Below are 26,048 nucleotides of genomic sequence, written 5' to 3' on the forward strand. Positions count from 1 at the left end.
TTTAAGGCTGTTCATTGCTATATGGTACGTTTGATAAAGAGGTTGGTTTGTCATAAATGATTCTTGCCTGCTGTTTAGTAAATTTCATAAAGAGAATTTGACAATGTCATTGTCACATAGTAAACATGTCATGTTGGTCACACGTAAATACATTTACAAAAAGGTCTACTTTGTATGCATAGAAATTTTTTTTAAAAAAGTTTCAACCTATGATATCTGTTCTTAATGATAACTTTTTATTATCAGACTAAAAAACCAGTCTATTTTTGTTAATGTTACTTCCTTCAGTTCATAGAAAGATGGACAATAATGCCTTGTATTTTTTTTTGAGATAGGAAATAAGGTTTTGGGAACAGTTTTTCAAGGCACTTCACTATTGAGGGTATTGTGCATAATGTGACACGCGACCGAAACCACTGGGTCCCTTTTTCTTAAAGTCTCTGAAGTGTTGAAGTCCTTGATCACCTCCTACATTCTCGCCAAAATTAACAAAATGACGATACTTTTGATAGAAAGGGTCCAACAGAGAAGAAAAACTCATTAGAGCATTTGCATTTCCATCAGTAAATTTTTAGCAAAATTTTGCTAGAAAGTCATTTTTCTATTTTAAACTACTTACATTTTAAATACAATCCAACAACAAACTTCTTTTTTTAGTTTTTTTTTAATATGTTAATCACCATAGAAAAAGAGTGCCGCTAGTTGAGGAAATAAAAAATTTTGAAGAGAAATTATTTCTGTCACTTTGCAAATATTTTGCTGAGGGGCTGGTGAGTTTATTGGATAAAAAAAAGAGAGAAAGAAAGAGGGTTTGGCTAACTAAAATTTAAAGAAAAAATAGGAGATTTGTTGAGTTCATTGTGAATGCTCTGTCTTTATAGGTGCCAAACGTGCCTGTATACTAACTGGAAAGAAACAACTTCATTGGATCCATGCTGTCTCAGACAATTATGTCACTTTGACCATTTACTCACATGACTTACCCTACTTAAATTCTCCTCCACCAGCATCCTCTACACTTCCATGCTCTAAATTTTTTTCTTCTTTTCTTACTCTCTCAGTCTCTCTTACTCTTCAGTGATTCTCATTTTTGTAACAAGGGAAAGAAAAAAAAATGAGGTTTTCAAGTTGTCTCTTGGGTTCATTTCTTGTTGCGGTGGTTTTCTCAGTAGCTCATGGGGATCCTCTTGTTCCTGCACTAAACATATTTGGGGATTCTGTGGTTGATGTGGGAAACAATAACAACCTTTATACACTGGTCAAGGCAAACTTTCCTCCTTATGGCAGAGACTTTGTTAATCACAGTCCCACTGGAAGATTTTGCAATGGAAAGCTTGCCACAGATTTTACTGGTAAGATACATCAACAGTTCAAATTCTCCTCTTCTTCTTTTTCTTCTCTAATGGCCTCATGTATTTGCTTGATTTATTTGATGCACAGCTGAGTTCCTTGGTTTCACTTCATATCCACCTGCTTACCTTAGCCAGGAAGCCACTGGCAAGAACCTCTTGACCGGAGCCAATTTTGCCTCAGCTTCTTCTGGTTATTATGACAGTACAGCCCAGCTATATGTAAACATTGATACCAAATCTCTCTCCCTCTGCACACCTTTTTTGGGGTATCTTGCTGCACACACACAAGCACTAAAATGACTTTCTTTGGTGCCTTCTGGTTTTGTAGCATGCAATTTCATTGAGCCAGCAGTTGAATTACTACCAGGAGTACCAGACCAAAGTTGTGAACATGGTTGGATCAGCCAAAGCCAAATCCATATTTTCTGGTGCAATCCACCTCCTGAGTGCAGGGAGCAGCGATTTCATTCAGAACTACTATATCAATCCCCTCCTTTATAGAGCGTATTCGCCTGATCAATTCTCAGACATCCTCATCAGATCCTATTCTACCTTCATTCAGGTCCCTTCACTCATTATAAAATATCATATTTATACTCATGACATATCATTACAATACAATTGTGTATGTAGTATGCTTTTGTTTATCTAATCTACATTTACTGAATGCCCAAGGAGGTTCTAGCATAGTGGATGTGTAGTTAAGATCACATGATTGAATTTACTTTGTCCTCAAAGGATAATTAAAAATCTAACAAAACACCAAACAAATGTACAAGAATAAAAGAATCAGTGGAAGTTTTAATAATATCACGTCTCTGGTGATGGCATGCAATATTTTCCATAAGTAGTTTTTGAGGCTCAAACCAAATTACAGGCTGATGCAGAGGCTCCAAATTCTTGGAGGTTCATGCTTCAAAAGTCAGGACCCAGAAAAGTTTATATTCCATTAACAAGAAATTAGGCTTTAACTATATTATACAAAAAAATCACTTTTAACAGTAAAAGATATAATAATATTCCATAATGATAAATGTTGAAATATACATGGAACCACAAATACATTCGATGTAGAAGAGAAACTGGTAGTCATTCTTCTCCTTGGTTTCTCCAGAAAAAAATCCTTTTTTTTTTCTAACATGAACAGTATTATGACAGAACCTCTATGGACTGGGGGCAAGGAGGATTGGTGTGACAGGCCTACCGCCAACTGGGTGTTTGCCAGCAGCCATCACGCTATTTGGCTTAGGAAGCAATCAGTGTGTTGAAAGATTGAACAAAGACGCCATTTCTTTCAACAAAAAGATAAACAGCACATCTCAAAGTTTGCAGAAAAAACTTCCCGGTCTCAAGCTCGTGGTGTTTGATATCTACCAGCCTCTGTTAGATATGGTTACAAAGCCTGCTGACAATGGTAATAGTAATACACTCTGAAAAGAGTAGCAAGTTGAAGTGGCATATAAATTATCTAAATTGACTAGTGAATAGGCAGAAAATTCTCAAATTTCCATTAGGTTCTACCATGCAGATATCATGTGATATAACATTCCAATATATCAGTTTCTTGAATTTCATTTTTTGGTGACCAATTAACTTATTATGCATTAAAGAAAACTTCAATTTTCACTAGGAATCTTTTGCTTTCTCGATGAAGAAAAAACTAGTACTGATTTGTCTACTCTGATCACAGGGTTTTTTGAATCAAGAAGAGCTTGCTGCGGAACAGGTACAGTAGAGACCTCACTGCTTTGCAATGCCAGGTCACCAGGGACATGCTCCAATGCGACAGATTATGTGTTTTGGGATGGATTCCATCCCTCTGAAGCCGCTAATAAGGTCTTGGCTAGTGATCTACTTTCGCAGGGAATCTCCCTCATCTAGTAAAGCTATGCTGACAACACTTTCATCTGAATGAGTGGTAGAATGAAATTAATCTGTTTTATTTAAATTATTTAGCTTATGCATAACATTCTAGGTACAACTGTACTTTTCCCCAGCTTATTTTTGAAGCCCAATAAGCCAACGAAAATATGCTCTCTCAAACAATGGCACTCTTGTGATTGTAAACACATTTTATGTAGACGTTATGAAGGTTATGTAGGTCTTATGCTAGTTTTAGTTTCTAAGTTCTCTATTCCTAGAGGTGTGAGGTAAGTAAAATTCCTTAGCTACAGATGCAGCGCACTTGATACTTGCCCTTTGGTAAACAGTTTTATGTGTTAATCCTCACAAATGAATTGCTATGTTGGGTTTTGAGTATATCATCTCTACTTAGTCAGGCTAAGTTGTTGAAAAGAACATGCCATGGAAATCCTTGATTCTATTCAATGCAAGCTGTGACATATAAGCATTCTTTAAGAAAAACAAAAAAACCTCAAACAATTATATACATATATATATATATATATATATATATTTTTTATGCACAAAATTGCGTTATTTTTATTTTTTTTTTAAAAAAAATTGTAAACCCCAATGGTCCTCAGGTTTGAAGTTAGAGATCAGGCATGGATAAGATGAATAAATACACTTGCATCCAAAATAAACCAATTGAAGATAATTTTTTTTTTGGCATTAAAAATCCTAAAAATCAATGGCAATCAAATCCAGTTTAGTTTCACTATATTACTAGAGGCAAATAAAAATGACCTGAATCAGATCCCTAAGAAAGTTCAAATCCGGCATTGGAACTGATTGCATAGAGAAGTTTTGCTCTTAAAGTGCTTGGACGTTTGTATGTTGGAAGCTGCAAGAATCAAATGGAAAAAGAATCGTGCAAATGATTTAGTGGTTGGATGAGATAAAAGTAAGGAATAAAAAAAAGTATTTTAATGCTTTGCTATGTATGCTAATAAATTAAAACAGGTAACTTTGGCCTTATCAATAGTACCTTGAGGGTATTGTAGCAGGTCGAAGCTGATGGAAGCCGGTCCACATCCTGGCCTCCAATTGTTGCCCAAAGAGGGACATCACATGCAACCTATATAAGATCATATAATTTATTAAAAAAAAAAAAAAACTAAATAACATCATATACCGGGCAGTTCTTGATCGATTAGATTGAGATAGTTTTCCTTTCTCATTCTTTTGATTATTATTTCTTAGTCTTCTACTTTAGGAATATACATGTGATGATGTGACTGACCCCAATTAGTCAATTGGGGATCAATAACTTATAGCAAAATTTTGAGACTAAGGCTTTGTTGTTGTTGATGATAATGATTCTTAGATTTTACTTAATTTTTTTTTACATTTCTCTTTTTTCATTTACTTGATTGGGGAGGGTTGTGGGGATGAAGCAAGTCAAAGGCATGCCATGCTTGTACCTTGAATTACAACCTACAAATATTTAAATAGAATGTAAAAACCAACAAATTACCAAAAACATAATAGCTGTCTACAAAGGCATGCCATGCTAGACAAAATATTAATTAACCACCTGAAGTCTTTCAAAACAGTGGATAGGTGACTTACAACCAAAATAAGTAGGCAGCTGTTGGGCAAGTACCCCTTTATTCAAATCAAGAGTAGTTAAATTTGTCATGAAAGAGCTGCCAGTTCCCCAACACCCTTTTAATTCCTTCTGGTCAGACTACAGTTGGTTTTTTTGGGGGGAGAGGGGTTGGGGGGGCGGGGGGATTTGAGTGGGTAGGTTAAGTGACTCATTTGGTAGGTCTTGAATCTACAACCTCATCTTCCACCTTGCTCTTACTATGGTAGGAGGTGGAGCTCAGTAACAATGGTTGAGGTTTGAGTCTATAAACTAATTTTGGATTACATTCCACTGCTGTTGTTTTATTTATTTATTATTATTATTTTTGATAGGTTATTTTATTTATTTATTATTATAGATGAATGAGAACATTTTATATCATCAAAAGAATAGAGTGATACGCACAAGTAACAACACCTATTAGCAAAACTGGAGCACCAGTGAATACACCAAAACAAATTTTATACAAGGGAAACTATCACCTAGTCACAACACAGTACTGCTGCTGTTGTTCGGAAGCTCTTATAAGGGAAGTACCCCTTTATTACTTCATGATGGAGTGAGATCAAAAGTAAAAAACTATGGCAAACTAAAGGAATCCAACAGTTCTAGAAATTACCATTATCTGCTCATTTCCCTTATTTTGCAGGAGCTAAGAAGTACAGTAGGGACTGCCTCTTGTCTTACAAAGCTGTTATAAAACTCTATGTATAAGAGGACTGATTCCTAAAACCCTAGTAACTTTAAATCACAGCCCTTAACTAAATCTAATCCTAACCATACACATTAGCTAAAAAAAAAAAAAAAAACCCTAGCTCTACTAGCAAAAACGATACCCCTAAATAACTGCTACAATGCCGACCAGCACCATAACTTAAGTGCCTATGATCAGCAACAGCTGTACAGCACAATGAATGGTCCCCCCTCACCCTTCTCCTTTTCTTTCCAAAGAAAAAAATGTCCCGCATGAGCAAGGTCCTATCATGACATACACATCATGAAGTGTTCTCACTGTATGGAATAGAATCCGTACGTCTGATATAAATTACAAGTCCTACTCTCCCATTCAAAATTCCTAAGAGCTAAGTGACCAATTCTGCATTCAAAAGCCCTAAGTGGCTAAGTCAGCATAGCAAACAATTAGGCATCTTGTATGTATCTTCAGAATTTTCACGAGACACTCACATGGTACACTATTAAGGGCTAAAAAACTTCTCATATCTGACCTCCACAGTGTTATGCTTGTTCATGCCATTTATATAAAAACTTATGAGAAAAAAACACAAAAACCAAAAAAAATTTAAGTTAAAGCTTTAATCAGGTTAAATATGTTTAGTGCCAATCGCCCCTACTTCAATATATGTTTCAACACAGAGCTGCCAGTGAAAAATGGAGCTGACATTGAATGTGCTGTGGAGAGAGAGAAATAGGATATGCATGAGATGGACAAGAGGCTACTTATTATTTTAGACATGGTACTAATTGCCATAACCCTTACTAATCAATGGAAAGTAAAGTGCTCCTATTTATTGCACATTTTATATGAGTATTAATCTTAGGTTTTTATAGTTTCCAACGAATATTTTAACTTACACACATGACCCTGCCACCCCATTAGCATACACAGTTATTCTCACAGAAACTTGAGGTGCTTGGGTACTCTGGACCTTAATAAGAAAAATCTCAGTCTCCTTCTGGTTTCTAGCGTAATCAATCTTAAATATGCATCTACCCAAAACACAGTTAAAATAATGTGAAAAGCAAGCCAAATGCAATCTTGAGCACCTGAAGATTTAAAAACGGTAAACACAGAGGCCTAATTACGTTCAATGCAGACACCAATGAGGAATAGGGTGACAGAATCATTTAGAAAAAATAAATATGTAAGATTATATGCAGAAGATGAATGATCAATATTATACCTTATGGATAGTAAAGGTTGGCAGTAAGTGTTTGAACCCAAGTAAGGGAGCTCGAGAACAACTGGTCACAAATTTAAGAAGCATACAACGTTCCTTTGGTTCAAATTCTCGAATAACCTATGACACGATAATCAGGAGAAACTCAATGGAAATATAAAAAAGATTATAGAATTCCCCAACTAAGGTCCACCTTTAAGACAAGAATACAAAAAGTATCAACATAATTGCAGGGTGAAGGGAATTCAAAGCATGAAGTGAAATAAAAGAACATGACAACAGCATGGAGGCATTGTGTAAACTAGAAATATAGAGATATGAACAAATCTGGAATTCAATAAAGAAAGATATCTAGAATCCAATAATTGGATTATAGCATGGCCAAATTCCTGCCTGGTCATGCAGACAAGAACTTATTATGCATTATTACAAGTTTTATAGAAAAGAATAAGTTTTCCAATACAGGCGAGCATAAATTTGGAAGTTTTAATCCATTAAACATTATCCAAACAAAGAGGACCAATATATATGCTAGTTGGTGTGCTTAAGCTTATAGACCACATAGCTTGGGCTGACCAAAAAAAAATTCAAAAATGGGGCCCAACACATGAGTTTCATGCTTTGGGCCCCATTTATAAATGGGAGTGTTGGAATAATGATTAAATTCATCATTTCCTCATAGCTTAAGGGATAGGTTTGATTTTAGAGCCAAAGAGCCCTTTTCCATATAAATTCCCACTGTATCTTTACTTCTTCGCTGATCTGCATATCTATTAGAATCAAAGTCAAGCATATCCACCAATGGAGAGAAAATTAGTGTTTACTAGCCAACCATAGAAGTTAAAATCTAGTTGTTAATACCGGTTGGGTCCCTTACTTTCTCTAATCAGCAAAAAGAAAAGGAAAAAAAAAAAACTATATACCTAATTCTTTCTCGTTCCTTAAAAATGACTATTTGTGCACAGACATGAGGAGGTTGCTAATGCAGAATTGGAAGTACATGAAACATCAAATATGAACTGGAATATAAGTAGCATGGAAGCCTATGAAAAATGTGAACGTAAAAAAACAAACAAAAGAAAAAAGCTCATTCAAATTCCATTCTGAAGTCAAATACCTCCCAAAAGATTTTAATTGTCCGGCTTCCCTGAGAGTAACCACCAGAGTATCGTGTATTATTTCTTAAATCATCAACGTCAATATCATGGTTTCCACCTGAAAGCAACTGCATATGGTAATTATGCAGGATCAGCATTTGACCAATAAAATGAACTTCTGAAAATGTTCTTAAACAAAACCCAGAGTCATTTAAGAAGAAAAAGGTTTTGGGGAGAGATTTTGAAAACATAAGGAATCATTAGTTGGGAAACACTATTGAAGTCATCTAACGATATTATCAAGTCATATGAACTGAAGTGCCAATTTATAGAAAGCAATTCAACAAGAAAACTCAGTAATTTTCTTTTTCATTAACCAGGGTTTAAGGGTATCTCTGTTTATAAAAAATGCATCAAATACTTGCTCATTCAAAGACTAAAATCTTTTTCAAAATTCCATTGATAATATTTTCAAACAAAACTAAACAGCACACTACGTAAACCTCAGAAAGTAACAAGAAAGATCTGAGACTTCAGGCCAGAATAGATTATCCACCTAACTTTTGGACTTAATTATTGCATTAAGCCTAGGATTGCAGTGCACATGGGATGGCAAATGAAGCAAGTGATCTCATAATGATTCATACAGAACCACATCCAGCAGCTAAAGATCTTCTGATAGAAAAGTATTAAATGCACATATAGATTCAAAATACCTGATTGAATTCACTTGCATTAAATAACTTCAACCAAGATGGTGATATAAGATCAATCAACCCTCTATAGAATGCATTTGAAAAGGGCAATATCTGCAAATTATTAAAAACAAGGTAAATTCATAGTTAAGAAGATATGTTTCCATACATCATGCAGTATCTATGACAGACCTGTCGGTTAAGTTTATAATCTGCAATTGCATGAACATACTGCATCTTGTTCTCATTTGTCACAGAGGCATCCTTGCCACCAGCTTTAAGCTCTATAACATGCCGCTGGCCAAATGATTCTTCAGTAACTGTGAAATCTAGGGCGAGTTCCTTGACATCACCATCATAATGCTGCAGGCATAAAAGACAGAAAACATCTAATTTTAAAAAGTAAGATTGGAATTTTATTGAAAAAGATCATTACTTCATGTTCATGATGCTGAACTCAAAGAATCAAAAAGAATTACAAATAATCAAATTGAAAAACTAAGACAATTAAGAAACTCAAGAATGGAAGTATAATGTGTAAATCCCCAAGTCCAAACCACTCGTATAGAACATCCAAATAATTACGAAATGAGAGACTGCCCACCTTCAGTGGGCTCAACCAAGCAATCAATAATGCCTTACTGGTCATGATGCAGGAAGGATTCTAATAGTTTGATGTGTGATCCACAGTGGATGACATGGCACTATTAAAAGTGGAAATCCAAGTCTTAATATGTTAACAAATAGAGGGGCTCATAGAAGAATATTGGAAGACAGTTGCCTCCCACCCCCCACCCCCACCCCCAAACCCCTTCTCTTTCTCTCTTTTTCTCAATTATCCTCTCTTTTGACTTCTCTTATCTTCTCTTCACCTCTCTTCTCTAATAATTAAATGCTTCATCCTCCATTCCTCCACTCTATTTCCTCATCTCTCATTACCATATATAAATAAAAAATTTATATAAAAAGGGATTCACAATATCTGGTCCTAAGATACATTTAAAAGAATTATCATATAGCTTGGGAAGGAGTTAGCCACATCAAGTAAACATGTAGAATCTTGTTCAACTTATTTCAGGGGGGAAAAAGATAGAGAGAACAAAATCATTCTTGTCTCAATAATTTGAATTGCGAAAGACCACATTCCAGTAGATGGTGAAGTTCTTTATAATTTAAAACGTCATCTTCATATCATCCATCTCTTCTTGCCAGCTGATACACATACTCTGATTTGTGCTATCAATAGTCATACAGCCACGAACAAATGCTCCCTTCCTCAGTTGTCATGAAAGTTGTGAACTTCATATATCATCTACCACAGCTAGTACACTCATCCACCTCAAAATCTTCCTACTTGACACATCTTGTTAATTCTAGGTTGCCTAACAATTAGCACCATAAAGCACAGCAGCTTTGTTATTCTGTGAATACATTTCCTTGTACCTTGTTAGGAATGCAACTGAAGCACAAGGCTCAGTTGTATATTTCAACCTAGCCACCAAGCACTAAATCTGTAGAGTTTCATGCTCATAGTCATACAAATTATTTATCAATGCTTATGCAAGGATTTGAAGGAGAAGAGAAAAGAACATCCATGTGTATGTATTTACATTTTTACATAAAATATTATAATAGGAGGGATTTTACCTTCACATAAATGAGACTTCTGTAGAGCTCTGGATCAAGTGTTGATAGTTCATCAAGAAAGCTATATCGGCCCAGCAGCTTTTGTACAAAAACATGTGAAAAAGAGTAATCTAGTAAAATTCCTTCATAAAGAGCTTTACCAACAACTCTTCCAAGGAACTCAATCAACTGGATACCATTCTCTAGATATCTTGCAGATGCATTAGGAATTAAAAGTCTGTCTGAAGTTGAGGTTTGGGAGAATAGCCCATACCTAAGAGAACGAAAAAGGTAGCTAACTTCTGGAAAAGCAGATAACCATGTAAGAAAGACAAAAATAGTTTATACATAGTTTCAAACTTACTCAGGGGAAAAGGCTGCTTTTGATATATCAGTTAAAAACTCCTTAGACAATCCACCATAGTCCAGACCAGCCTCCGGGAGGCCACATTCACTAACAAATGAAACATGGATGGATGACTTCAACCTTGACCCCAGGGAATTTAATTGCTGAAATCCGTCTTCAACAATACGATCCCGACGAACCACTATCTCAACCGATTGTGAACCAGGTCCAGAAACTTCACCAGCCATTTTCCGGGAGGCTTTATCCATTTTGATGAACTCTCTAAACATCTCAACTCTGCCAAGATGTAAACAATGTCAAGTAGCATCTTTTGTTATACTTCTAAGTTTGAACATAATTGTAATGGATAGATTAGTTTCTTATATATAATATCAATAGGAAAGAAAAACACAAATCTCAAAAGCTAATAGTTAGCAAAAAGGTGCGATGAAACAGCTAGCTAACTGGCATCCACACACATGCCTACAAAAAAGTTCATACACTTCCTCCGGGGGAAGGGAAACCCGGGAGGAAGGGGGGGGGGGGGGAAGACCTTGAAGGTAAGACTTGGCAAATAGGAAATGCACAAATACACACACGCATGCTCATACATCCTACATGCATGAAAATGTGCCCTCATAACACCCATAAACCTACCCACCAACACTCATGCATCCCTCGATCCCACATCCATATCTATATTCATGTGTTTGCATGCTTGCCATGGCACACTAACCCAAAAGCCCACCCATGTTCATGCACCCCCATACTACATCTACGTCCATGCCATGCGTGCTTGCAACCACACAGCATAAGATTAAAGAAAACAATTCCTTCCTAGATGATTAAACCTATGCACACTCACGCATAAGAACACACGCACATATGCTCCACAAACAGGGAATCCATTTTAACAAGGTTCACCATAATCTTTGGTAGCAAATTCCAAAGTGTCCAAAAGCTGGATTTCATGTTTATATTCTTAACTTTTGAGATATCCAAAGAGAAAACTGGTTTGTCAAAAGCTATTACACTTTATATTATCACAAAAAAATAAAAAAGCTACGACATATTACAATCCACAACCTCTTACAAGTTAAAATCATATGCTACTAGATGGAGTACGACTGTCAAAACTTAATTGGTCTTCAGAGACACATTACACTATAAGAAAATAGTGGATTTCTTGTTATTGTTTTTGTGCATGCATTTAGAGACTCCATGTCCAGCAATACAAAAGTTGATTTCAAGGGATTTGGCAGGTCTTTTCTGAGAGAGAGACTGTAATAATGAAGAAAAGTAGATTGGAACAGAAATAGAAAGAATGAATAATCCGTAAAAAAAATTGAGAACCACAAAAAATTGAGAGCTGAAAAGGGTGGCCCACAAACATATAGAACTATAGTTGTGAAGCCAGCAGAACAGCAATAGTCATTGTAGTAATTATGTTCCTACCTTTCTTCAAAAGGAAATACATGTGGAGTGGTAGTGATAATAGAACCCATGCTACGACTACTTGAAGCATCATCTGCTATTAAATTAGCTGAAAAAACTTCATGAGTTCTGGCAGCTACTGCAATTGGAGGCCGGTTTTTTGTAGCAGGTGAAAGCCACAAAACCGGGGGGCAAAACTGGTGTCTGCAGTCTCTTTCATACATTAAGTGCAAGCATCTGATTGCAGATTCCATAAGAGGTCTATTCTGCCGACCAATTCCATTAGACAAGCCATTATACACTAGTGTATTGAGCACCGATGCAATTCTTTTTTGCTGTTCCAGTGTGAATGGAACCTGGTTCAAGTCATGAAATGCTAAAATAAGTATCATCCACAAATTCAAGAGGACCATAAAAAATTTCTTAAAAGCTGTTACCTGTTTTTCATAGAACTCAATGTCATCAAGAATTAGCAGCAGGTGAGAATACGTGGCACAGAAGAGATGAAGCAGACATGTCATATCTTTTAAAATACCTTGTGGACCGCACCTTAAAGGTTCTATGTTCCATACATCACAAGAGTCCTCATTAACTGGGTTAGGACTAGGATGATCATCAATTAAATCTCTACAATCATCGTCTGCTTGTGACTTACCAGTAAATTTATTTAGTACATTGACCCACTTATTAGCACCATCCTTATTGGCACCTTTTTGCTTTTTCACAAAAACCCCACCTTTTTCTTTTCCTGAACTCTTACCAGCGCAAAGATAATGATTATTTTCAGTAATGCGATTGCTTACAGGAAAAAGAATACTTTCCAAATTTCCCCACAGATTTACAAGAAATCCAGGAGTAAAAGATAGCATGTTAAGAATGGGCAACGAGCCAAATGCGGGATTAAAGACTGTAAATATTCTAAGCATGTATGAGTAAAAATATGCAATATCAAGCAGTTCAAACTTCCTCAAGCATTCTATATTGTTTGGTGGCACAGTCTCAGCACTCTGAGTATGGGAATCCGTGCCTATGATTGCCAGAAGACTTTTAAGATGCCACTGCTGACATATAGGCCTGAACATGTCCATATATGACATCTCTAAGGAACCGTGCATCCTCTCAGTTTCGTGCAAAATTGTATCAATGGGCTCTGCAGATACATCAATTAGGGCATCCTGCTTCTCCTTCCTCATCCATTCTACATTCTCAAGCCAACCCAGGAAGTTTTCTGCAAGTGTGATAACAACGTGGACATATGATGCATAGTCTAAACCTTGAATAAACCTGCCATGATCCACAGAATCATTCTCACTCCCTGTTGCTAGGCATATAATGTTTGAAAGAGCCCAACCAACTGGTGGAATGACCTTGGAAGAAGAATGAATTTCTGATTGATCCATCTCCGACATCTCAGTCAAAATTTTCTCTTTCAAGATCTGCCAACGCCTGCCATAGTTTGATCAGCCCCCACATGTTTGAATCATACTAAAATGTAAGAGCTTATATCAATGAGAAAATTTGGATTTAATTGACTTGAGGATAATTGAAAAATAATGCTCCCCAATTATAAAATAGAAATTATTGCAATATCAACATAAAAAAAAAAATACACATTGATTGACGCAAAGCAATATATAACACAAGCTTTTACATGCAAATCTAGTTTCCAAAATACTAAACGACCCAAGCAAGGGCATTGAGGCACTTGGACATCAATAGGCAAATAATTTCCACATACACACACACACATATATAACACATAAAGTGCCAAGAAAAGCCACAGTATAGAAATAGTCTCATTTAAAAATGTCAGTTTGTATAATATTTACAAAAATTTAAGGCAAATAAGTAGGGCGACTAGTTTTTAAGGAATCTCTTCTGCAGCAGTTTTAAAATTTGATACCTCTATAATCATGGTCTCAGCTACAGATCAGTTTGCAGAAATTACTTAAATATAATGCAATATGGATAAGTATCAACATAAGCACATCTGTACATGATATACATTTCACAGACTTTTTCTTTCTTCCAAATCTAATGAGCCTTACCAGTATAGTCTGGAAGCATGGTGACAAAATAGACTTGTGCTTTAGAGCAGGTACAAGAACAGATGGCAGACATTGAACAAGCCAAGGAATTGTAACTAGAAACACACAGTACTGCTCAGCAGCATTTTGAACATCCAACATGACACGGCCATCTGTATCTGAGTTCGTCATGTGAAAAGGGCGTAGAGCTAAAGTTATTGCACTTGCAGTGATCAAAATTTTATCATCTGTCTGGGCAATACTGTTTATTTGTGAAGAAAAAGAAACGTCCAATGTATTAATATATCTTCTAATAGATATGTAAATACCACTTTTACTACTCCCCATAAAACAAATTAAATCCTTCACTGCTATATCTGCATCCTGACGATTATCAGCAGTAATGCTTTTCCACTTTTTCAGATCAGTAAGGAAAACAACCAGACGCATTGCTAAGGAGGTAAGAACAATGATATCTTGACACCCTGTGTGGGATTTATTAAACTCTGAAAGAATAAATAGGCAGAGAGAAATCAGCTTCCGTGTTTGAAAAGCCCATACTCTTCTCTCTTCAAGGGTACTGGTGGCCAAGGAGCAAAAGTTTTCCTTTATATCTGGACCATAAAAATATAAAATTTTCAGCTATATACCAAATAGTGGCATATTAAAATAAAATAATAAAGAAAATAAAAAGGACTGTGGTGTATTAAGCAGGTGCCTTTTAAGAATTCGGGGACATCAAAATTATAAATAAAGCAGATCAATGAAGCAAGGAATAATAGCAGAAAACAATATTAATAAAGCAACTGGATTTAAAAAAATAACCATTTATTTTGTTGGGGAGAGAAACAACATGAGGAGACTCATTGAGTAGGTAATATAACATATAGAGACACCACTTTAACACAAAAGGTTTAAACCCAATAGGATGAGCTCGACTATGTATATTAACCCCTCACTCTTCTCATTAGTATCCAATGTGGGACTTTATTACTTAACCAACCACACTACTCACATATGAATATTCTGACATATTGGGATTCATAGAGCTTTAGTCTAGAAACTTCACAAACACCACCCAAAATAATGTTTAACACAAATGCAAATTAGAGAAATAGGTCCAGGTTTATACCAAATAATTAATTTATATTTGTCCCGATTGGGCATCGTCTATTACAAGCTCTAATGAGGTCTAAAAGTGACTTCTCCAAAAAAATAACTTCTTCAAAGGATCCCCAGAAAATCAAAATTATGGTAAAATTTGTAACTTTGGGTTTAATAGAAAATTCAATGGGAGAAGAAATTATTGCTTTGGCACTTGAGGAAAAACAAAGAATGTTAAAAAATTGGGTTAATCAATGACAACCGAATTTCCTCTGGGCCTAAAGGGCAAAGAGTAGAGGTCTGTCAAGGTTAAATATCTGCAGCTCTCTACAGTAAGACTCCCGAGAGTGCATCGTATGAAACGTTTTCATTTTCAAAAAACAAGTTTCCACATTGGTAGCTGAGAGAAAAAGGGATCCAACAGACTGTTCATTTGTTTAACTCATTTAAGATTTGATATCCAAGACCCATGTGATGACCAGATGATGAAAGAACCCCACAACATGTAACAGCTTTTAATGAAGTTATTGGAATGTTCAACTCAACAACTGGTAAGGAGAACACAGTTAAAAATAAAGTTAAGCATCTGAAGCCATAACCAATAAATTCAGTGATAAGATTTAGGAAATTGGCATACCAGTAGAGTTCAAGCTTTCCAACAGAATTCTAAAGCATTTTTGCATACAATTTATATCTCTGACTTGGATCTTCTGACGCTGGACTGACAAACATGCAGTAAAGAAAAGAAAAGGCCTCAGCACAGCATTTGAAATCCATGTTCCTGTCATCACACCAGCATTACGATTCAACAAGCTCTCCCATTCTTCTTGAAGCTGCAAAGCAACCGCCTTTGTAACCTTGTAGCGCCTCCAGACTCTCTATGAAGGCAAAGAAACCAGGTCATTTTCTCATTTTTCAACTACAGCTATTAGCTAGATTTGACACAAATTGGGACTTCAAGAGCGAATCGGGGGGTCAGTTTGGTTTCCCCACAAAATTTTTTATGGTTCCATTTGCATTTTTTGTAGTCCTTAATGAACAATTCAACTTTAAGAGTAGGCAATTCATGGAATATACAAGAATCACAACTTACATCAATAAAAAAATTGAAGTGGGGATTTGATGAATTTGCACAAATGAGTTATCCCATCCATTACAGTGATGGATCCAATTTTTCTACAGCCCCATCTATGATGTTGGTGTTGTGAATACAAACAAAATACTAACAGTTGTCCTTTATTTTATCAAATTTTCTTGTAGACGAAAATATCAAAGCCTTATAAACCTAAGAGTATCAGCATAACAACCTTAGCCTTACTCTCTTGGGTTTTAAATGGTAAAATGCATTGTGGAATGCTGAACTTCATAAACAATTAAAACTTTTTTTTTGTTTTGTTTTATCATATAAGTCATTCACCCAATAACAATATGTGTTCCGTACCACCAAAAGCAGGAATAGAGTAAAGGGACCAAATTAATGATTAAAAGGTAAAATCTCTACTATACATCCCATGTATTGGGGTTGCACCCTTTCTTGCCCTTTCTTAATGAAACTCATTATTACTAATAATAATAATGATTAAAAGGTAAATAGAAATGCACCTGAATAAAGAGAGCAGCAGCAGTAGCTCGTCTTGCATAATTGCGTAGCTCTCTTTCCTGAGATACCTTCTCAAGAAGAGCATCCCTTGTAATCTCCTTCACACTCGCTCCCCTCAAGGATACCTGATCAACCCCATAAACACCAACAGTAAACTATATGACTATTCAAAATTATAATTCAAATTGCTCAGTGATCAATGAGGAACCAAAATAAGAAACCACACATACACACACACACACACACACACACACACACACACACAAAAGTAACAGAATTATGATGATTTATGTGTTCCCATGTTATTTTGGTCTGCAGGGAATGCAAAGATGAAGTCAAATATGTCAGTTAGTTGTATCTGATTTCTCTAATCCTAAATGATTAAACATGAAGATTCATCAATTTCTGTGATTCCACAATTTCTAAGGAGACAAACACATACCCAGCAATAAAAACCAAGTGGGTAATGGAAATTAAAGAAGAAACAGCAATAGTGCGCACTGATCATCACGAATTACGATCAAAAACTCGTTATTTCAGAACAAGTTAACTGAAAAAAAAGAGTGAATTTTGGAAAATTTTTAAAAACGATGGAGCTCGAGAAGATTGATGATTTGGGTGATTAACAAAGCGAGAGAGAGAGAGAGTGTGTGTGTGTGTAGAGTACCTGATGCTTGCGAGTTTGGTCCATGGAAGTGGAAGTCGCAGGATTTATGAAACGAAGCTATGAAATGAAAATCTCATTCTTTTATATATCTTCTTCAAAGTAACGACAACCTTTTTTTTTTTATTTTTTTTTATTTTTTATTTATGTACGTTCCTTGTTTTCCAAATTCTTACGCGCATCTATACTTTGTTTTATGTTTATTTATTTATTTTGGTGCAAATTTGATAAGGAGAAGGAGAACATTATCAAATAGTAATTATCTTTAAAAATATTTTTGGTGATAAAATGAGAAGAAAAGTCAATGAGGGCTTTCAATAACTATACCAAAATTATTATAAAAAAAAAAACCAAAATTAAGGTAAAAAATGATTTTACTAAATTAAAAACAAAAAAAAACTATTTTTGAGAAATTACACCGGCTGGATGTTCTCTTTATAAACCTATTAAAAATAGCAAACTATTTTCAAATGATGGTTCCACAAGCCCTTGCTAAAAAAAAATTGAGTAAATTCCTAGATACAGTTTCCGATTTTGACTTTTGTTGTGTTTTTAATTACAATGATTCAAAATTTTGGTATGAAATCACGTTAAAATTATTGGTTTTAAGTGATGAAGATGTTAAACTATGACTTATTGAATACGAAAGAGCACCTAAAAGGTGATAAATTTAAAATTTATTCAACTTTTTACTGGATATCTTGAAAGTTAATTCATATCTACTTTTAATCACATAACTTACTTAATAGTTGTGTTACTTATTTAAATGATTTAATGAACTAATGATTAATAAATGTGAATAGTTTTATGAACCGGCATGTAGTGCTATGGAGGAAAACCTTTTCGACGCAAATTTTTTATTTAGATCTTGCACCTTATGTGCCCTTCCTAATGCCCTAGTATATTAATAAGGCCTAATATTATAATATAATTCCCAAAAAAAAAAAAAATTCTCCCTTTTCTCTCGTTTTTTTATTTATTTATTGTTTGTTTGTTTGTTTTGTTACTGAAATGATAGAAATCTTATTTAAAAATTAAATATATGCAGCAATAGGACCCTAAAATGGAAGATTCAAACATTTTGGCTAAAAGGGAGACATATGCACAACCACCAGCTAAAGTCGTGTCATGTTTCCCACAAGAAAACAACTCAACCATGACATACCTAAAGCAAATAGGTCAAATGTCTCATGCAAAAACAACTTCTCAACCATTTCTTGTGCTAGAGTATGAAATCTCGATCACCGAATACACACATTTTTGTAGTTTACCTCTAACTAGAGCTCATACATAATTTCTTGTGAAAGAGAAAATCCTACAGGATATGTAAAACTGTTTTTGAATGTTTAGCAACAGATAGTAATATTAGATCCGTGCTGATTTTTTTCTTCCTGGTATAGGTTAGCACATGTAGGAAGAATGTTTGATCGATGTTCTCCACTCTACCAATTTGAAGGTATACTGCAACCCTGTTTTACTGAGAAAGCACATACTTCTTTCCATATCAACCTATTCTGCGAACTTACATTGCCAAGATGAATTCTTAAGATATCTTCTATAGCCCTTCATTCAAAAATAGTGTACTAGCTTTCAATCCCATTGTTGGTGTCTTTTTTTATTTGCTGAATGAAAAAGGTGGCGTGGATTCATTATTTGTCAACTTTACATCACGTGATGAAAATGGATAACATCATGTGTACCACTAAGGTCTTAATGCAATTATTATTATGAATTATCATTGTGGATACAACATATTTATTCAAACTGCTTATAGCTCCTATCAAGTATCATATGAATTGATATGAGGACTTCCACCACAAAGCCACACTCTGCGGTGGTCCATTGTTGGTATCTTCGTTTATAAGGTCCCTTACTAGAGGTACCAGAGCTCTTCTTCTTTAAATATAGGGTAAATTCTATTAACCTTTTTTTGAGCTTTGAGTTAATGCTAACTAAGTCCAAAATTGATCAATTTGCTCCTTAAATCCAACTTAGTCCTTAAACATAGTTAGCATTGTTAGTCATTTTTCTCTTATCTCTTGTGGGCCATATTAGATTTAAGGATTAAACTGGTCAATTTTGAAGTGTCTTAGACTTGTTTGGCTTGATCCAAAACTTCATGACAATGGAATTTACTTTTATACTTGCTAAGCGTTTGGTAAAAATTATTTTTGCCAACTTATTTTATTATTCAACTTATTTTTACTATTATTTACAGACATCATTGCACTTTTTAATATTATTCATGGATCTTACTTACTATTTTAGTTACCTCTTACTATTATTTACTTAAAAAGAGAAAGAGAAAGAGAAAGAGAAAGAGAAAGAGAGATTGTGAAGGCGCGTGGGATTGGCAAATGACATAACATGAGAACATCCAAATGTTTTGGATAGAGAAGGTGATTATGGTTGGCGCCTTGCACATTCACAATTCATGGCCACCGTTATTCAATCCACTCCCTCTCTCACAGTCACCACCACCACCACCACCACCACAACCGCCACTTCTTATTACTCTTTTCCACACTTTCTTCACTCTTCCTCTCCGCCCCATAGCCCATTCTTCCTCTTTCCCAAAACTCCACCACCACCACTATCCTCTTCACTCTCCAACTTCAAGCTTCGCAAAACTCACCACCACCAACCCCACTTCTCCACTTCCCCAACCCAGTCTCTTTCTTCAACACCAACCCTTTTGCCCTCCGAGTCTTCCCATGGCTCTTCTTCATCACCGAACGACGCACAAAACTCTCTCATTGATACCTTATTTGATTTGCTTCGCCTCTCAGCTCGCTACAGCGATGCCCAGCTCGTGAACGCTGTCCACGCATGCATTTCCAAGCTCCAAGAGCACACCCATCTCAGCAATGCTCTCATTTCCGCATATCTCAAGTTGGGTCTTCTGTCTGAAGCTTACAATGTTTTCCTCGGCCTTTCGTGCCCCAATGTGGTGTCTTATACGGCGTTGATATCTGGGTTTTCGAAGTCGAATCGAGAACACGAAGCGGTGGAGCTTTTCTTTCGAATGAGGGATTCAGGTATTGAGCCTAACGAGTATACCTTTGTGGCAATTTTGACTGCCTGCATTCGGATTTTGGATTTACAACTGGGTTTACAAGTTCATGCTATGATAATCAAACTTGGGTTTTTGGAAGATTCTGTTTTTGTTTCGAATGCGCTTATGGGGTTGTATGGTAAATGTGGGTGTTTCTTATTTGTGCTCAAATTGTTCGATGAAATGCTGCACAGAGACATTGCGTCGTGGAATACTGTTATATCGTGTATGGTAAGTGAGTTTATGTATGATAAGGCATTTGAATTCTTTCGTGATATGCAGAGAAATGATGGGCTTAGAGTAGACCATTTTACAGTTTCTACTCTTTTGACCGCTTGTACTGGCAGTTCTTCTTTAATGCAAGGCCGGGAAGTGCATGCTCATGCAATCAAGATAGGGCTGGAGGCTAATTTAAGTGTCAACAATGCATTGATTGGGTTCTACACTAACTGTGGTGGGGGTGTAAAAGATGTGACAGCTTTGTTTGAGAGGATGCCCATAAGAGATATGATCACTTGGACGGAAGTGATTACCGCATATATGGACTTTGGCTTGGTGGAGTTGGCTGTGGAGGTATTTGATAAGATGCCAGAAAGGAATTCTTTTTCTTATAATGCTCTTTTGACAGGATTATGTCGAAATGGCCAAGGGTCAAGGGCACTGGAATTATTTATAAAAATGGTGGAGGAGGGTGTAGACTTGACAGAATTCACTTTGACAAGTGTTCTTAGTGCTTGTGGATTGCTCATGGATCGCAAAATTAGTGAGCAGATTCATGGGTTCATTTTCAAGATTGGTTTTGAGTCAAATGCTTGTATTGAAGCAGCGTTACTTGATATGTGTACAAAGTGTGGAAAGATGGCAGATGCTGAAAAGATATTCAGACGGTGGTCATTTGACCAGGATACCTCTGTGATTTGGACATCAATGATATGTGGTTATGCTCGAAATGGGCAGCCAGATGAGGCAATTTCTCTATTCAACATTAGTCAATCCAAAGGAACAATGGTTGTGGATGAAGTTGCATCAACTTCAGTACTTGGTCTCTGTGGAAATATAGGATACCATAACATGGGAAAGCAAATACATTGCCATGCTCTCAAATCTGGTTTTTTATCTGATTTAATGGTTGGAAATGCCTTGCTTACCATGTATTCTAAGTGTTGGAACATGGATGATGCAATTAAGATATTCAATAATATGCCTACACACAACACAGTTTCCTGGAATGGTTTGCTTGCTGGCCATCTTTTCCACAGACAGGGTGATGAGGCCTTGGCCCTCTGGTCAAAAATGAAGAAGATGGGCACGAAACCAGACAAAGTTACCTTTGTTTTGATCATTTCAGCTTACAGACACACTAACTCCAATTTAGTTGATGATTGCCGTACCTTTTTTTCATCATTGAAAAGCGTTTATGACATTGAGCCCTCTTCAGACCATTATGCATCCTTGGTTGGAGTTTTGGGTTACTGGGGTCTACTCGAAGAAGCAGAGGAGATGATCAGTACGATGCCTTTTGAGCCTGATGCCTCTATTTGGCGTGCCTTGCTTGATAGTTGTAGAATCCATTTGAATACAACTATTGGGAAACGGGTTGCAAAGCGCATTCTTGCTCTCGAGCCAAAGGATCCATCCACCTACATACTTGTATCAAATCTGTATTCTGCATCTGGGAGATGGCATTGCTCTGAAATGGTTAGGGAAAATATGAGAGAAATGGGTTTCCAGAAACACCCAGGTCGAAGTTGGATCATTTTTCAGAACAAGATACATTTTTTCTATGCAAGAGACAAATCCCATCCCCAAACAAAAGACATCTATAGTGGATTAGAAATTCTGATCTTAGAATGTCTAAAAGCTGGGTATGTGCCAGACACAAGCTTTGTTCTTCATGATGTAGAGGAGCATCAAAAGAAGGATTTCTTGTTCAATCACAGTGCAAAACTAGCAGCAACTTACGGGCTTCTGATGAGCAGGCCAGGAAAACCTATTCGGATTGTGAAGAACATCCTTCTTTGTGGGGACTGCCACACATTCCTGAAGCATGTTTCTGTTGTTACCAAGAGAGAAATATTTCTAAGAGATTCTTCAGGGTTTCATAGCTTTTCTCATGGCCAGTGCTCGTGCAAAGATTACTGGTGATCCCCCTCACCTTGCATCTTACAACCTTTTAACTTCCATTCTTATTGTTGAGAATACCAAGCCATTGTCAAAAAATTGTATATATATGTGTAATTTTTTCCTTAGAAGAAATTCAGTTGAAATATTTGAGTAAGTAGATCTTCAATTACTGACAATGGTCTTGTATATAACTTCATGCTTCTGTCTTGGATCTGGTTTATTGCTAATCACTCCACTACTACTGTCCCATGCACCCATTCTCTATGGCTGTGAACCACTGCACTTCCACGAAGCACGGGAAAATTGGCAGCAAATTAACACTTTGTTTGGAATGGTGGAAAGAGGGAAGAAAGGAAAGGATAGGGAAGGAAAGGAAGAAATTTCTACTTTTCGGTTACAGAGGTGAAGAGGAAGTGGGGGGGAATTGGAGTGATGTATTTCTACCCAGCACATTTCCGTATCTGCCCAAAATGGACGGAAAAGGAGGAAAAGCTGAAACTTGAAAACATGATGATGATGGTGGCCTGGTTTGAAAATATTGTGGATAAAATTACCAACATACACATATCATATGCACAACCACAAAAGAGAAAATTACATAATGAGAAGTGAATAGTTTAGAGGGGAGAGAGAGAGACATGCCTGAGGGTTGAATTGGCTTTTGCTTGGCCGTGCTGTGTCCTGTGTGCTCTACTCTGCCTGTTCTCCACTTTCTTATAAGTTGTAATACAGGGAGTGTTTGAGATTTCAAATTTGTTTCTAGAAAAGTTAAAGGCTCTAAGGCGAGGCATACATGATTTTGAACTATTTTATTGGATGGTGCAGAATTGAAGGGCAACCTGATCATAATTTGTACAAGCATGTCTTTTTTTTCCCCACTTTTGCAATGTGATTCCTGTATTTATTTTCAGCTGTATATTTTGTGTTTGTTTTAAATCGTAATATATCCAATCTTTAGTGATAATTTTCACTCATTTAAAATGGACACATTACGCGTTAAATTTTTGGTGCTCTTGTTTTGCTTAGTGGTGTTTATATTTGCTTTCAATTTACAATCACAAACCATTTGTGTATGTTAACCAATGCTGGAGTTTGTAAGCTTGATGTCTATTACCAACTTGTGTGCCTTTGCAGTCTTAGCTGAAATGGAGGAAACAAACTTTGGCTTCTATTGATCTGTTTGTTACATCTACCATTCCAAGTGACTTGGATGTTACTCCTCTTTCATGCTCGTGTCTTGGATCTGGTTTATTGCTTAGCCATGACTAAAACTCCTCTTCAATACCTTATTCATAAAGCAGCAGAAATATAACTATTAACATTAAACAAATTTTGCAACCCCATTTTTTGTAATGTATTTCACTGGCCTTTGTGTTTGTGTTTGTATTTTCTGCATTATTGCTGGACTGAGAACTAGCTCCTGCACTGTGTATTGTAATGGTCATAGGCAGTTTATGGCTCTGGCTGTTTGTATTTTCTGCAGAATTGCTGGAATGAGAACCAGCTTCTGCTTTGTGTGTTGCCACGGCCTTGTGTTTTCTTCTGCATAATTGTCTGGTATGCAGATGGCCTTGTGTTATTGTAATGGTCATATGGCCATTTTGTGGCTCTGGCTGTTTGTATTTTCTGCAGAATTGCAGAAATGAGAACCAGCTTCTGCTGGCCACGGCCTTGTGTTTTGTTTCTGCATAATTGTCTGGTTTGCAGACCAGTTGCTGCTTCCCTTGATGGCCTTGTGTTATTGTAATGGTTAGGGTTGTCACATGTCATATATATATTTATCATCAATAAAATTTCTACCTTTTACCTCAAAAAAAAAAAAAAAAAAAATTGCGCAGCCATAAAATTAAATTGGCAAAAGAGAGCGAAATTGAATTTATTGATACCTAAACAAATGACAATGTTGTATTCCTCAAATATGGTCTTGCTAGTTGCTATTTCAAAACCATTTATTTCCTCAAAAGAGGAAAAACCAAACTACAAACTTATATCCTACTAAACCCTCAAAAGAGAAAAAAAAAAAAAAAAAAAAAAAAAAAAAAAAAAAAAAAAAAAAAAACGAAACTACACAACTAATCCAATAAAATCCTAAACGATGCAACTCTTAACATGTTACTTCAACAGCCAGCCTATTTGTGGCTTTGCAACCAGTTGGTCCAAGACTCTTTTCTGAGACATCAAGAGAACACCTCTCTTTGCCAAGACACTCCTGAAATTCATAAAAAGAATTATAATTTAGTAGGATGATAAAAATACTTATTGGAATAAGAAAAAAAAAAAGAAGATAGAGATTTTTACCTTTTGAATGATTGACAAAGCATTGGAAGACTCACAACTGCCAGTTCTAAATGATCCACAAGTACCCTCTGGCAAACCAAAGCTAGCAAATTTAATTTCAGATATAGCACTTCCTCCTTGGCATGATAGTTCCAAAGTGTTCCCTTCATAAGCATTAGCACAAGCTTTCCCAACTGTAACAGTTTGAAACTTAACATTAAATGGATTCCCTCCAGCCTCTTCAAACAAAATCAATTTGTTCTCATCATCTCTCAAAAAGGATCGAGGCACGTGGTACCTAAAATGAAATGAAGAAAAACCAATATATTAATATCAAAACTAAACAGAAGCATTTGAAAAAAAAAAAAAAAAAAATTGATGATTGGAAGATAGATTACCATCTTTGAGAAGGTTTGCCACAATTAGTCAAGCATTTTGAATCACTGTATGATCCACGATAATCACATTCTGAACTACACCCATCTTCACCAGCAAGGTAACTTGGCCAATAGCGACCAATGCTATGACCATTTATCCAAGCATGTCCCTTGCCCAAACCCATCAAATCCACCGCAACTGGATCACTTCCTATTGGAGCTTTGAAGGTTGTCTAAATGACAAATGAGAGAGAGTTAGATTATTAATTAGTATAATTTTGAAGTGTAGGACTAAATTTTAACATAAAAAGTAAAGTACCTTGTACCAAACAAACATCCTATTTGTTGGCACAGGGCCTTGAGACCACTTTTGGTGCTGTGAGAAATATGGGTCTTGAAGTTTTAGTTCTTCTTCACCATGCAACCCCACTTTATAAGTCCATTTACTATGATCCAATTCCATGCTAATGTCCTCAAGAATATACTTCGTTTTCCCAAATTTTCTTAAATTATCAAGTCTCTGTTTGGCAATCAAACGAACCGGGCCAGAAGAAATTCCAACGGGTACCATATCAAAGTTTGCTCCATAGTTCTAAAAAAAATAGGATGTTAATGGTAAAAGATTTGTAAAGAGAGGAAAAAATGAAAAAAAAGAAGGAAAATAACCATGAAAATCGTACTTACTGCTAATCCAACTGTAGCATTACATAATGATATGTGATTTAACCCTTCCTTTAATCTGATTTTTTTCTCAAAAAACAAAATAATAGTTTCCATTATCAGCATATTGAGATCGTGAAATTCAAATGTTAGAAAACAATATAATTAGGTGAAATATAAATAATGTCTGTTGTTGAC

General features: G+C 35.9%; 3 protein-coding genes and 1 pseudogene across 7 annotated transcripts; 2 read left to right on the plus strand and 2 right to left on the minus strand.

Annotated features, from left to right (window-relative positions):
• The first annotated feature begins 1,009 nt into the window (after positions 1-1,009).
• Positions 1,010-3,486, plus strand: LOC142610209 (GDSL esterase/lipase At5g03810-like). Its single transcript, XM_075781966.1, has 5 exons — positions 1,010-1,352; positions 1,441-1,571; positions 1,681-1,914; positions 2,511-2,766; positions 3,043-3,486. Exons 1-5 carry the CDS (start codon positions 1,115-1,117, stop codon positions 3,231-3,233), a joined length of 1,050 nt encoding a protein of 349 aa, XP_075638081.1. The 5' UTR covers positions 1,010-1,114; the 3' UTR covers positions 3,234-3,486.
• LOC142610208 (E3 ubiquitin-protein ligase UPL7) lies at positions 2,278-17,495 on the minus strand. 5 transcript variants are annotated; one of them, XM_075781965.1, is made up of 16 exons: positions 17,361-17,495; positions 16,696-16,818; positions 15,731-15,971; positions 14,011-14,603; positions 12,618-13,398; positions 12,400-12,521; positions 11,984-12,318; positions 10,547-10,825; positions 10,204-10,456; positions 8,749-8,919; positions 8,578-8,670; positions 7,882-7,989; positions 6,768-6,884; positions 4,243-4,332; positions 4,002-4,098; positions 2,302-2,754 (listed from the first exon to the last, which is right to left on the minus strand). In XM_075781965.1, the coding sequence occupies exons 1-15, from the start codon at positions 17,382-17,384 to the stop codon at positions 4,015-4,017; spliced, it is 3,414 nt and encodes a 1,137-aa protein (XP_075638080.1). In that variant the 5' UTR covers positions 17,385-17,495; the 3' UTR covers positions 2,302-2,754; positions 4,002-4,014. The 5 variants fall into 5 exon arrangements, with proteins under 5 accessions (XP_075638078.1, XP_075638080.1, XP_075638079.1 ...); XM_075781963.1 differs by having other exon boundaries at positions 2,278-2,754; positions 12,400-13,398; XM_075781964.1 differs by having other exon boundaries at positions 11,984-12,521.
• Positions 17,496-19,742: 2,247 nt separating this feature from the next.
• Positions 19,743-23,494, plus strand: LOC142610274 (pentatricopeptide repeat-containing protein At5g03800). Its single transcript, XM_075782055.1, has one exon. The coding sequence runs from the start codon at positions 19,792-19,794 to the stop codon at positions 22,555-22,557; it is 2,766 nt and encodes a 921-aa protein (XP_075638170.1). The 5' UTR covers positions 19,743-19,791; the 3' UTR covers positions 22,558-23,494.
• A 914-nt stretch (positions 23,495-24,408) lies between these two features.
• On the minus strand, positions 24,409-25,977 carry LOC142610276 (beta-galactosidase-like; annotated as a pseudogene).
• Positions 25,978-26,048: the final 71 nt, after the last annotated feature.

The sequence above is a fragment of the Castanea sativa genome, chromosome 9 (genome assembly GCF_040712315.1).
Source record: "Castanea sativa cultivar Marrone di Chiusa Pesio chromosome 9, ASM4071231v1".
Lineage (NCBI taxonomy): Eukaryota > Viridiplantae > Streptophyta > Magnoliopsida > Fagales > Fagaceae > Castanea > Castanea sativa.

What these genes read in the sequence shown, in the direction of transcription:
- LOC142610209 (XM_075781966.1), top strand. Translation starts at nt 1,115, where the DNA reads ATGAGGTTTTCAAGTTGTCTCTTGGGTTCATTTCTTGTTGCGGTGGTT. An exon ending in GCTTGCCACAGATTTTACTG is followed by an intron (nt 1,353 to 1,440) that starts GTAAGATACATC and finishes TTTGATGCACAG; the next exon opens with CTGAGTTCCTTGGTTTCACT. An exon ending in ACAGTACAGCCCAGCTATAT is followed by an intron (nt 1,572 to 1,680) that starts GTAAACATTGAT and finishes CTGGTTTTGTAG; the next exon opens with CATGCAATTTCATTGAGCCA.
- LOC142610274 (XM_075782055.1), top strand. Translation starts at nt 19,792, where the DNA reads ATGGCCACCGTTATTCAATCCACTCCCTCTCTCACAGTCACCACCACC.
- LOC142610208 (XM_075781961.1), bottom strand. Translation starts at nt 17,384, where the DNA reads ATGGACCAAACTCGCAAGCATCAG. An exon ending in CTGCTGCTCTCTTTATTCAG is followed by an intron (nt 15,972 to 16,695) that starts GTGCATTTCTAT and finishes TTGCCTTCATAG; the next exon opens with AGAGTCTGGAGGCGCTACAA. An exon ending in GAAGTCTCATTTATGTGAAG is followed by an intron (nt 8,920 to 10,203) that starts GTAAAATCCCTC and finishes TTATGCCTGCAG; the next exon opens with CATTATGATGGTGATGTCAA.